The sequence below is a fragment of the Fusarium mangiferae genome (genome assembly GCF_900044065.1).
Source record: "Fusarium mangiferae strain MRC7560 genome assembly, contig: FMAN_scaffold004, whole genome shotgun sequence".
NCBI lineage: Eukaryota > Fungi > Ascomycota > Sordariomycetes > Hypocreales > Nectriaceae > Fusarium > Fusarium mangiferae.
This window is the reverse complement of record NW_024573924.1, coordinates 2,904,984-2,917,746: the sequence shown is the minus strand read 5'-3', so window position 1 is coordinate 2,917,746 and position 12,763 is coordinate 2,904,984. Positions and strand designations below refer to the sequence as shown.

At 48.9% G+C, this 12,763-nt stretch overlaps 6 protein-coding genes across 6 annotated transcripts; 2 read left to right on the top strand and 4 right to left on the bottom strand.

Annotated features, from left to right (window-relative positions):
- Positions 1–106: 106 nt before the first annotated feature.
- Positions 107–965, bottom strand: FMAN_09513 (uncharacterized protein; the record flags this gene model as incomplete). Its single annotated transcript, XM_041830366.1, has 2 exons — positions 107–768; positions 818–965. 2 exons carry the CDS (start codon positions 963–965, stop codon positions 107–109), a joined length of 810 nt encoding a protein of 269 aa, XP_041681036.1.
- A 630-nt stretch (positions 966–1,595) lies between these two features.
- On the top strand, positions 1,596–2,846 carry FMAN_09512 (uncharacterized protein; the record flags this gene model as incomplete). The annotated part of the gene is made up of 1 exon (XM_041830365.1): positions 1,596–2,846. One exon carries the CDS (start codon positions 1,596–1,598, stop codon positions 2,844–2,846), a length of 1,251 nt encoding a protein of 416 aa, XP_041681035.1.
- A 1,499-nt stretch (positions 2,847–4,345) lies between these two features.
- Positions 4,346–5,107, bottom strand: FMAN_09511 (uncharacterized protein; the record flags this gene model as incomplete). Its single annotated transcript, XM_041830363.1, has 1 exon — positions 4,346–5,107. The coding sequence occupies one exon, from the start codon at positions 5,105–5,107 to the stop codon at positions 4,346–4,348; it is 762 nt and encodes a 253-aa protein (XP_041681034.1).
- Positions 5,108–5,134: 27 nt separating this feature from the next.
- On the bottom strand, positions 5,135–7,045 carry FMAN_09510 (uncharacterized protein; the record flags this gene model as incomplete). Its single annotated transcript, XM_041830362.1, has 1 exon — positions 5,135–7,045. One exon carries the CDS (start codon positions 7,043–7,045, stop codon positions 5,135–5,137), a length of 1,911 nt encoding a protein of 636 aa, XP_041681033.1.
- A 2,397-nt stretch (positions 7,046–9,442) lies between these two features.
- On the top strand, positions 9,443–10,394 carry FMAN_09509 (related to 2`-hydroxyisoflavone reductase; the record flags this gene model as incomplete). Its single annotated transcript, XM_041830361.1, has 2 exons — positions 9,443–9,475; positions 9,531–10,394. 2 exons carry the CDS (start codon positions 9,443–9,445, stop codon positions 10,392–10,394), a joined length of 897 nt encoding a protein of 298 aa, XP_041681032.1.
- A 300-nt stretch (positions 10,395–10,694) lies between these two features.
- FMAN_09508 (uncharacterized protein) lies at positions 10,695–12,459 on the bottom strand (the record flags this gene model as incomplete). Its single annotated transcript, XM_041830360.1, has 3 exons — positions 10,695–11,194; positions 11,369–12,242; positions 12,448–12,459. The coding sequence occupies 3 exons, from the start codon at positions 12,457–12,459 to the stop codon at positions 10,695–10,697; spliced, it is 1,386 nt and encodes a 461-aa protein (XP_041681031.1).
- Positions 12,460–12,763: the final 304 nt, after the last annotated feature.

Here is a 12,763-nt window from a genome sequence, read left to right as displayed (position 1 = left end):
TTCCCCTCCCAGCGCATCCCCCTTGACTTGATACTTTAAAAAGTCTATCATGAGCATATGCAGTCTCGCACCCTGTCGTTTTCACCGTTTTGTCTCCAGTTGCCTCTTACATTTCCTCTCCCTCCAGCGAGTTCATATCCTTGGGGGCCCGGATGTATTCTGACGGGTGAAGATAAAGCAGAGCTGCCATGACACCAACCATCAACAGAGAGTCACAGATGTAGATATAAGCTTCGCTAGTCATCATGGGCGAGTCGTGATCTCCTGTGAACTCGACGAAGCGGAAAACGGACCGGATGAAGATCAAGGCGCTGGTCAAGAACAGGACGTGCATCACTCCTCTCCATCCTCCTTTGCTGCTGCACGCATCTAGCCGAAAGGTTGTCGGTGTTGGGTTCGCGTCGAGTCGTCGATAGAAGAGGGCGGCGGAAACAACGAACAGGCCGAAGAAGATGAGCTGGATGGCCAAGCCGACCAGGATGATGGCCTTGCCCAAGCTAAAGTTGCTCGACAACATGCCCGAACCGGCAATCTGGATAATAAAGGACAAGATGTCTCCGCCGACAAAGATCTTTGTCAGCCAAGTTGGCCGCACCGGAAGGTAGGTCTCTGCGTGGACGAGGACCACCAGTCGGCCTAAGACCATGTATATAGACGCTGCCAAGAGAGCGGGTGCGACGAGGATGGCGAGAGTCTGAATGATGAAGAACGTGAGGTTTTCGAGGTCTCTGCTGCCTAGATAGCGTGTTACATAGCCGACAATCTCGACTGTTGAAATGTTTAGCGGAAGAAGCGAGTGCAGAGGGAGGGGACATACGGGCACCACCAATGACAAGGGGAATAAAGTACCAGGTTCTTCGAGTAAAAAGAAGAACCGCATGCCAAAGAGTAGCAACGGTGAAGAGAAGGAGAAAAATGATGGCAGCCGCAGGGCTAGGGTCGTAAGTCCAGGGGTTGTTGGCCATTGTGAAGAGGTTCAGGGAGGATTGCGCTGCAAAGGGAGAGTTAGGGACGAAAGGCCAAGAAAAGATGGATGAGAATGGAATAGAAAACTAAAAGAAAACCAATCGAACTATCTGCCTTAAGTATGCAAGCCAGTAGGGCAACGGGGGGATATTATATTCATGGTAGAATCGGCGCGACAGGCTCTGACTCGCACCTCGCACTCCGCTTATCGCACTTCGCATCTCGCATTTCGCACAGGTGGGTCACAACACCACTTATACTGTTAGCCTAGCCTCGGAGGGATCACGCAAGTGGATCTCGGGCAAAAGCGAGGGCGATCAATGAAGCGCCAACCCTAGAGGGGATGGGTGGAATGCAGAAGTTTCACCTATGGTGGATATCTGTATTACCCGTGGCTATTAATAGGGAGTTTTCGGTTATGAAGATACGAAATGGAAAAGAGGAGACGTTTTAGAAAGATACCGCTCTGGAATTGCCAAAGGCCGCAAGAGACCAAGTTCCGGATTTTAAGTTCACTCTAAGAACCAACGCCCACTTAGCTCTCATCAATACACGTTAAAGACTTAATCGACGCTCATAGAATGTTGAGCTTGGTACTGAGCTCAATGCCTCAGCCATCACCACCCGCCATGAGACACCCAAGCCCGACTCCATCAATAGCCATTGAGTCCGCACACGCCAAGCGCCATGCTGTCCGGCTACGAGGCAAGCGACACATGGATAAAAGCAACAAAGGGATTAATACAAGAAGAAAAAACATTGGTCGAGATGGAATACCAACAGAGAGAAGGCACACTCCTCGGAAGGGCATTGTGACTGAATCACATTTGCGCGAGGAGAAAGCAATACCGTTGCCTAAACCCCCGGATATCGACAGCTTGAAATACATCGCCAATTCAGACTGGCTTTTCTGCAAGGGTTTCGACTATAGCGCTCCCAGCTTTCTTTGCTTTTCGCCAGAACAGTTAACGTTTATGGCCCATGGTCTCCGTATCATCAGTCATGCCCAAACGGGGGCAGTCCTCGTGAACATCTGTAGCGACACCACGAGGTTCGTTATCATCGACTTAGCCGTCCGGAACTCGTTCAATTATCCGTACCTGATTGATCAGCTGTTGGCAACATCCGCCGATCATCTAGCCATCTTGAATCCAGACCAGGCTCTCGATTACCAACGCTTAGCCCTGGAGTTCCAAACTCGCGCTTTGACTACCCTTAACCGCGAGGCGCAAGGGATGACGCAAGAGTTAGCCAAGAAGGATCTGATTCCCCGAATCCTCCATTCTTTCCTCTTGAGCCTCCATGTTCTTTACCTCACGTTTACGAGGGACCGCGATACCTACGACTTGTTCATTCAGAAGTTTGTTAAGGCCGTCCATCTGTCCCGAGGACTTAGAAGTCTCGCTGGCCTGAACTACAGCCTTGCTGTTGATTCTCCCCTCGGTCCTCTTTTGGCTATGGTCCATGACGCTGGCGTCTCTGAACCCACCGGGACAGAGTGCACAAGGCTTGTCGAGTTCATTGACTCCTCCGACGCTGGCTCCACGACAACTTCCAGCTGCAGAGATGCCGCTCGGAAGCTCCAGTGGGCATTTGACATGCACGCTACCTTGACGGGGGAGCAGCGTGCCCTAACAGCAGTGATGTACCCGGCTCTGCTGACCGAGGAATACATAGCTGCTCTACAGAAGTGCCGCCTAGAAGCCCTCGTGACCCTGGCACATTATGGCATCCTACTTCACCTGTGTCGTCACGTTTGGGTCTTTGGTGATGCTGGGGAGTTTCTGATTGGACTTATTGCTCGGCGCCTAGGGCCTTCGTGGCATGAGGCACTGAAATGGCCTTTGGAGGTTGTGGCGTCGGAAGCATGTCAAAGTTGACGATGGATTGATAGGTATACCGCCTGAAATGATTTGATGAGGGTGTTATTTGAGTTGACAGACCCTATAACTAGCTGATTGTCCACATTGCGCGCCTCACAGGTTATATGAGCGTAGAGAACTTAAATAGCAACAAAGTATCAGGCGTTAACATAACCTCAAGAGTCCTGTGAATCTTGATGAGGAGATCCCGGAGTCGTTCCACATAAGATATGTCGCTACAAGTTTGACATGGATAGAAATTAAACAACACCATCGGTCCAGTCGTTCTGCCTCGCTCTCAACACTAGCCTTTGGGCGCTCGGCGTGCTGTACTCAACCCTGTTATCACATCAGCCTTTATCTCGCACAGCGGGTATTTGTCAGATGGGAATACATTTTTTGTCCGGGCAAGTCAGCATCTCGACCCGCGAGACTCAAGATTTGCGAAAGTAATGCGCGGAACTGATCCTGCGATCCCTCGATGTGCCGCAAAACGGCAAAATACAACTCTCGTGTTGTGAGTGCATAGTCGGGTTTCACAGCCGATTCTTCCATTGCAATACCAGGTAATGCAAAGACCTTGTCCCTGAGTTCCGTGCATTGCCAGCCTCGGAATATCTCGATCAGGGTCTGGAGGCTTGGAACAGGGGTATCGGGGTGTCTCCAATGTGCCCGCTGCCATAACATGACGAGAGTGGAGCTCTGCATGACCATCAGGTGATACTCATGGTACGCCAACCAGTTCGACTCTTCAATTGTCTTGAGTCTAAGATAGAGCTTCTCTATATCGCCCACGAAAAGTTGAGTAAGCCGCACCAAACGGTGATATCGTTAGCATGGAGGAGTCCTTGAATAATCCACATGCGACTCCAGTAACGTCGATCGCATAGAGGGTGAAGGGCTCTGCCTTCCTGCCTTGACCACAGGGGGCGGTATCCTGGACCTCTTGGACGAATGGACTTGAAAGTTAGCGCTGCCACAAACCGCATCGCGATATTGCTACTCTCGTCCTCTTGTCTGAGCCACACATACACTTTAGCAGCGCTTGTGTAGATCTGCCGCATAAGCCCCACTTCATGGTCGCGCTCATGGATATTGGCCTGATCGATGCAGATCGCGTCGATCCACAACAAGGTTGGCTCAGTGATAACCGAGCGTAGTAGGCGTAAAAAGGACCAAAGACTTTCTCCGATTGCGAGCTCGCCTTTGTCCAAGATCATCATCTTCCGGTCGGCTCTCCCATCACCCCACGTCTATGAAAGCGCGGTATACACAGGCCGCGTTGATAGCTCGACGCAGATGAAAGATCTCGTGATATTTGAGTTCGTAGTCGGAGGATTCAGTTGGAATCAGCGGATCTGTTCAAACTTACGATAGGGTGATGAAGGTTCTCCTCTCGGTACGCTCAGGCTCAGAATTAAAGCCTTCTTTCTGGTGTTCCCGAAAAACTCTATCATTGTTTTCACCATTCTAACCCTGTTCTAGGCTCCAGGCCGTCCTCTAAAATTCATGAGAATTCAGGAACTTACTTCCACGTTCTTCTTTTCAGATCTTTTTGGCGCTACCAGCACTTGAGCTGGATAAACAACGATCTCGTCATCGCCGTCACCATAATCTCCTCCCTTCTTCACAACCAGGGGAAACAACACGATTCTCACTGTTGACTTTTGAGCTTCATACTCCTCATTGGTCAAGTCCGAACTATCACCGCGCTCATTCATCAAAGCAGCGTTGAAAAAGACCAAGCTTGCAAGGTCACCATTCGTATCATACTCGGGCTGCAAAGGTGGAAGCATCATATATTCTGCCTTTTGACTGCGCATCTCGACTGAAACCTCGACTGCTTCTTTCGTCACCTGCGACAGACTAGAAACAAGCTGACTTTCCAGATTTGAAGGTGGTGGGAGAATGGCGCATAAGGTCTCGAAGATAGTTTCGGATACGGCTCTAGCATCATGGTCACGCTGGTTCTGGACACTGTCACGATTAGACAACAGTGTCAGAGTTGTGGCGCGCCATCTCCGTATTGCCGAGGGGGGTCCGACCAACTGCTTTTCGAGACTCTTGAGCTTCTGTCTTGTTTCTCGATCCAGGCCGAACAAGTAGCGAGTAAAGACGAACTCCCAGAGCATACTCATGGCTACAGATGTAAACACATCACGACGACGTACTCGATCGCAGAGATACGTATCCACATCTGACCCATCGAGTATGACGTTGTCCAGCCTGTCAATGATCTTTTCGTCGCGAATTTCTGATGTCAAGCGAGCAGCGCGCATATCCGAAAACTTTGAAAAGCGTAGGATTCACTGTCGAAGATTTGAAAACAGTTCTTGACATCGATGGTCAAAGTAGTCCTCATCTCGGATGTTGAGAAAGTCCTCATGCTTGGGGGGTGCTAGGATCTGGCGCTGTAGGTCTTGGAAGCTCAGCTCATTTCTCTCAGCTAGCATGCTGACAATAGCTTCGTGGCCATTCTTGGCGGCTGACGATAGAGGCGTTCGTCCGCGGTTGTCTTTCAAACTTGTATTAACCTTGTTTGTATCAAGAAGCAGCTGAACAACCTTTTCAAACCCTCCCTCTGCCGCCAGTATTAGTGGAGTTCGTCCATCCTTATCAACTGCGTCAGGGTCGGCCTTGTCAGTACTCAACAACAGCTTCACAATTTTGTCATTGCCGTTTTCCGCGGCGAGAGATATGGCCGTTCTTCTGCACTTGTCTCTAGCCTCCGGATCGACCTTGCCGGTATCGAGAAGAAGCTTAACAACATCGTGATGCTGGTTGTTTGCTGCCCACATAAGCGGTGTTCGTCCGCTTTCGTCTTCAATCTCACTCTCTTCTGCGGCATCCGGAACAATCTTTCCTGTTTGAAGTAGCAGTTGAACAACCCCTACATGCCCGTTCTTCACGGCCCACAGCAAAGACGCTTCTCCAGTCTCAGCACTAGCGCTCAAGTCAACCGCGTTAGTATCAAGAAGCATCCTTACTACTGCCTCGTGACCACCCTCTGCGGCGAGTAAGAGTGGTGTTCGCCTTGTTCGTCTGGTCTCGTCGGGCTTTTCCTTGGCATTTGGATCAACCTTTTTCGTGTCAAGAAGAAGCTTAACAATTGTTTCGTGTCCTCTGCTGGCTGCCCATAGCAGTGGAGTCCACCCCTTCTCGTCTCTCGCGTCTGGATCAACAACCTCGATTCCAAGAAGCAGATTAACAAGAGCCTCGTAGCCATGACTTGATGCCCAAGAGAGCGGAGTTCGACCAGCCTCACTCTTTATGTTCGGGTTAACTTTCTCAAGCATAAGTTTAATCGTTAAGTCGTATCCATCCTCTGACGCCCATCTCAGTGGCAACCAACCGCCCTCAACTCCAAGAAGAGCTTCGGTTATCGCTGCAATGTATGCCCCAGTGTTAGTACCAATTCTGGAGTTCGACGCTGGGTTCGAGTTGTCCACATTTTTCAAAGCCTTGTCAAAGTTTCTCAACGATCTCCGGACATACTTTTCAGCTTCGGCATGTCTTTCAAGATCATGCAATACGAATCCAATATTCGCCAGTATTGCAATAATGTACAGTTTATCTGTCATTGAGCCCTTCTGCATTTCTTTGACCATGAGTTCCTCGTACTTTATTTCTTGATCGCCAAGAGACTCATTTGGTTGCATCTCCCAGTCCCAGACAAGGACAAAGCTGTGTGAGAACCTCGTGACCGACTGTAATATTTCCGACCACTCGATGCCCTTGCCATTGCGAGAAATAGAGTCTGTGGGAGGCACCGAAATCATGACAACGGCCCAGTAAGGATGACATAGTCTGATGATCGTGGGCCTTGACGCTCCCTGAAGAAGGCACACAATGTCCCCTGCTTGGACGCTCTTTGCCGAGGCCTGGACTGCCCAAGACGACATTCTGCCAGCCTCAACATATGCATTCTTCCAGGTAATTGTCACTTCCTGGCTATCCTCCCAAGCCGGATCTCTTTGAACCGAGGAGACTTCGCCCAGAACTAGGCCCTTTCCATGAATAACAGCCAGTTCCCTGTCGCTCCAAGTCTTCACAGATACCGATTGTGAAAGTACATATTCAACCAGTCTATGAAATACTTGACTCCATGGAATCGTGTAGTCAACATATAGCCCCGCTCCACTGGGATCATCGGAGCTCATACCAAGCAAAGCGTAGACTTTATCGTGGCGTTCGGTAGCCTTTCGGGTATGGTACATCTCAGCTAACTCGCTCAGAGGACGTATGTCGAGTGAAAATTTACTGGATTGTGTTGTGACGTGCCGAGGGCGGAAGATGGCTCCCCGTATGAGATAGGTGACAGATCGAACCAGGGGCTGCAAACTCGGGTAAGTTTTATAGGAGAGCTCCATTGCATTTAAGCCCGAGCAGAATGCATATCCATCAATCTCAGTAGAGCCACACTTGATGAGTACATATCGGGCTGCGGCAACCTCTTGTAGGACCTGGATGGACTTGATGAATACCTTTCCTGATGCCGGGTTGGAGTTGGTGGCTTACCCAAATGCGCTGAAACCATGGTCTTTGGAGAAGCTGGAAAATACCTTTTTGATCTTTCCCCTCTGTCGAATTTCGGAGTGCTGCTTCGCGGATGTTATCCAATGCCTGATCGCTGGTAGTTGACGCCGACCCGAGCCAAACAACAACGCAGCTGGCTTTAGCATAGATCTCGGCCATTGACTGGACCTGCTGTCCTTTCTCTAACGTGTCTCCTTGATTGATGCAAATTGCATCAATCCATATGATACGCTCTAGAGAGCCATGTCGAAGATGCACCAGCGCTGCATGAAGATTTGTTCCCACGAGGAAGTTAAGGTCATTCACAACGATAGAATGAGGCTTCTCTGCAGACCCCCAGACGTATGACAAGGCCTCGTATGGGTAGGTACTCTCCGAGTCAGACAGAGCAAAACTGAATAGCTCGCATTGGACTGGGGAGTTCTTGTCCGGGTGCGGGGTTATCCGAAGAAGGCGGATACTACCCTCTGGTAATGGTGAGTACAAATACGGGGCCATGGCCTATCGGGAGCTCAGGTGAGAGAGATGATGTTTCCCGGCTTATACTTGCTGGGTGTTCGGCGATAATAGCTCAAGATTTGAGGCAGGTGTTTTAGAACAATTGGGCAGTGAGGGGTGATGCCTAATGAAAGCCTGATACATAGCTGAGCTGAACTCCAAATTTCGACATTGCGTAAGCCACGTGTCAAATACCGTTAGCTTAAATACAGTTATCTCATAAACATCTTAAGCAGAGACCACAAGAATCCAGGCCTACAGTCGCGGGGCGCGGAATCATCACGCACCGAATGAATCCCGCTTCAGGTAATTTGTAGTCAACGGGATTGAGAGCCGTGGTGATGACCTGGACAATAAGCTGCCCTTTGGCGAGAGAAGATTCGGTCAGCTTTGCAACATCGTTGACTCAGATGCTGTCTTCCACCTTGCCCTGGATAGCTGAGTACTGCCAGGCTTGCATAGTGTCAGCCATGCGAATAGATGGATTAGATGAACTAAGCGGATACAAGGGGCAATCTGGGAATGATATCAGCAATTATTCTATGAATAAAGGCGGCGTTCGCTTAATAATCTACATGCGACTGTTCAGAGGTTTTAAGCTACGGAGCGGAGTTCCCTACAAGTGTCCAATCTTGGCATGAAATTGGGCTATGGAGCGGACTTCGCAATCGTAATTATAAGAGGGTGATAATTGGAAGGTTTGTGAGATGGGAAAACTCCTTGTCAAAGCTAAAATTGTTTTAACGTTATCTGATAAGGCGTTAGATGTGTCTCTGAACCACGCTCCTGAGAACTGACCGCATCGCGTTGACAAGCTATCCTTTCTACACAATGTTATACTCTTCACCTACAATTCGTGTCCAGGCCTCTACATGATATTTGAGCTCGAGCACCTCTAACTTCATCCTCATCTATTCGTTCTCAAGACTCGCAATAGTATTTTTACCTGAATTTCTAAATAAGAAAACTTTAAATATTATAAATATTATACTCTATAATTGTAATTTATATAAGCTGAATTAATTGTAAATCCTGTCCTATAAAGTAATGACATTGCATTGGAAATCAGCTTAAGCACCTACTGATGGCGCCTTAGGAATTCGTGGCATTTATTAACGAGGCGGGGACGCGGCACCACAGTTCGCCGAGAGTCGCCAGAGCTTGAGAGTTAGCCATCTTGGACATCAGTCAAAGTAAATCACAGTCGCAAATGGAAACAGAGTAGCGAGCGCTGAGATAAAGGCGGAGTGCGCAATGGATCTCGACATGGTTTGCAAGTGGATGTGACGTGCATCACTGACAAATACAAATGGCCACCGGATGCAAAATGCTTCCGTCGACGGATGCATGTCGGGCAATTTACATCCGCTTAACAATAAGAGGCGGACTTACTTAGTAATTAGTCGAGACAAATCTAGCAATGCATTTCAAATCACCGCAATGGTGCCATGAAAATGTGTATCAATCATGTCACCAAACTCTGATAATACCTCGTGCGCCGCGGCTCGAATTTCACTCTTCTTCTACATCATTTCAACTCGCATCTTCACCCAATACGAACATCCAAGCTCCATACCAAAATGGCCTCCTTCCAAAACGTCGCTCTTCTCGGCGTAAGTGAACTCACCTTTATTGTGAACTGCGAACACGTGCTAATGATTTCTAAAGAAAGGCATGCTGGGGACCGCAATTCTTGAGCAGCTGGTCAAGGGCGGCTACGCCGTCACCCTACTCAGTCGTGATCCTTCCAACATTAAGGGCGTTCCCTCCGATGTCAAAGTAGTCCAAGTCGATTACTCCTCCAAGGAGAGCCTCGTTCAAGCCCTCAAAGGGCAGGATGTCGCAATTGCTACTCTCGGAGGAGCTGCATTGGCTGGGCAGAAGCTTATCATTGACGCCAGCATCGAAGCTGGGGTCAAGCGCTACATCCCATCAGACTTTGGCTCGTTCACCACAGACCCCAAGGCACGAGACCTGCCGGCGATCCAAGTAATGGCAGAGATCCAGGACTATCTGCGCCAAAAGGCTGATTCCGGTGCTCTTGAACACACAATTTTCTCAACCGGTGCCTTCCTGGAATACGTTCTTGAATCTCCTTTGGTAGCCGACCTGAAGAACCATTCGATGGAGCTTTACGACAAGGGAGTGCATAGGTTCAGCTCAACCTCTGTTTCTACCATCGGAAAGGCCATTGCCAACGCCCTGAAGATCCCTGACGCGACAAAAAACCGAAACCTTCTCATCCACGAAGCCGTTTTCACTCAGGCCAAGATTTTAGAGTTGGCAAAGAAGCATAGCCCGCCAGAGACGCAATGGACAGTGACCCAGGTTGATGCCCAGGAAGCGCTGGATCGGGGCATAGAACTGATCAATAGTGATCCTACCAACCCCCATGCTGCTTTCCCCTGGCTGAAAGCTGCAGTTTTGAGTGGTAAGTATCGAGCGGCGTACGACAAAGTTGACAACGAGCTTCTTGGTATCCGTCTCCTCACAGATGAAGAGATTGAAGAAAAGATTTCCGCTGCTGTTTAACATGATAGGGGGCTAATCAGAACGTTTGGCATGCAATATAACGACCGTCAAGTCTGGGACGAAGATGTTCTGAACAGGAGGGGAAATTGCCATCTCTAACTAAAGATCATTTAATGTCAACTAGAAGTTCTACTCTTAACCTATAGCTCTATCAACTGGATAGTTCAGTCGATGTACCAATCAGTCATTTAATTGATCAACGTCACTGGCTGTGTTAGGTCCCCTGCTCTACACCAAGACCGCATCTGCCCGTTGCAGCTTGGAAGGAATATAGAGGTGATCATAAATGGGGTACAGCATCTAGCTAAGACGAATGCCAAATGCCTTGACGACAACATGCCCTCCGCTCTTCTTGGTCGCAAAGTTAAAGATACCATGTCGAGTACCAGTGAACCAAGCCCCTCCCTGCTTCGTAACATGTTCCTGTCCAAACTTCACAAAGGTCTTTCCATCTGTGCTATACAATAATGATGAATGATTTGGAGAAGCTGTTGAGATTTGACAGCGCAGCCAGATCTTGCCGCCAGACATAGGCTTGCTTGTGATGATCGTTCCTTTCGAGGCAGTGACGAAGTTGCTTTCAGGGTCCATTGCTGCATTGTCAACCATCTGAATGGTTGTTGAGTCACCGTCTTTAGCGATACCGATCCAGCCTGCATCATATCTTAGCGACACCAATCCAGCGCGGTCCCCGTCTACCATGGAGAAGTAGTCAAGATCAATGATGACGATGGACTGCGGGCCAAGGATATGGTGTATAAGTGTATTTTGGGCGGAGAACAAGTCATTAGTGATAGCAGCTGTATGCAACACCAGCCCATCAGGTCCAGTAGTCCATTTGTCGTTATTTGGATCATGGTTCCACTCAAACCTAGGCAGGAGCTTAGATTCCTTAAACTAAAACGTCCTTTCAACAGGCTCAACATTGTGCCTCGGTAATGGATAATTGTAAGAACTCTTCCAATCACCGTTACTGTCCAGCTCAACGTTAGGCCAGCCCTCCTCATCCCACTTCAGGGGTGCGAGGACAGGGAACTTTCCGCTTGTTCCGAGCTCCACGAAAGCCACGTGCCAGTAATCCCCTTCAGGTGTCTCTACAAAGGCACCTTGATGAGGAGATCCGCTACCCTCAATATGTTTTCCGTTATTCTTGAGTACGCGATGCCACGAGTCACAGGGCCCCCAAACATCACAGCTGGATTTGACAATGATTTGACCTCTGCCAACTCCAGGGTTCGTCAGCCAAAGGAAGTAAGTACCGTTGATCTTATAGAACCGAGAGCCTTCGATGTAGGCAAGCTCTTTGTTGGACTTGAAGACAGACTTTTGCTTTTCAACTTGCAAGTTTTCATCGAGTTTTGAGATCCACGTCTGAGACTCAGCACCATTGGGCGTCCACTGCCCAGATGAGACGTAGATGGCATCGTCATCATCGATGAGAAGACCAGCGTCGTACAAGCAATAATCTGAAATAGTCGACGCTTTCGTCCACGGCCCCTCAATCTTCGGCGCCGTGTAAACGTAGGTCTTTCCATTCTTCTGAATACATCCCAACCAATAGAACTTCTTCTGCGTCTTGTGGTATCGAAGCGAAGAAGCGTACACTCCACCGTTGTATGCCCTTCCTTTTGTCAAGTTGAATTTTGGGTCGTTGAAATCGAGGGATGGGAGAGAATGAGCGAGGTACTCCCAATTGACTAGGTCATCGGAGCGCAAAATAGGGGCGCCGGGGGAGTAGTGGAAGGTTGAGGCGGAGTAGTAGTATGTATTGTAAACCCGGATCAAGTCGATGTCTGGCAAGTCTTGGAGGATAGGAGGCTGATTGAAGGTCTCAGCAGCGACCGGAAGCTAAAAGACCGCAGCTGCGGCCCATGAGCAGGGAAGGGATCATCATCTGGAAGAAAGAGATAAAGGAAGCGAAGAGTTGGTGTTGGTGGGGATCCAACTCCATAACCCTAAAACATAAAACCACGAGCCACCGTGAAACATTTTCTCATACTTGAACTCTCGGTATGTTGTCAATATGGTCTGATATAAGATATTAGCCGGCGACCAGGGTCGGCATGCTGGACCTGGGGTTAAAGTTGGTGGGGTAAAGAAGCGCATCAATGAGCAATCTCAGAATGTGTGATAATTGTCAATGCCCGAGCCAATATTTGTCTACCTCGTTGAAAGTTGCCGTGCGATGGATGTATACACCATATCATCATGCACCTTTGTCTGAATAAAAGGAGGGAAGCGGAGTTGGTGGCCAAAAAGCGCACGAACTATTCCATCGACATGGTAAATAACGTTGTTCGTAAACTCAAGCGCACGAATACCTAAGAGTCTCATATAGAGGAATTGTAAAGGCTAAACGGTTATGATCA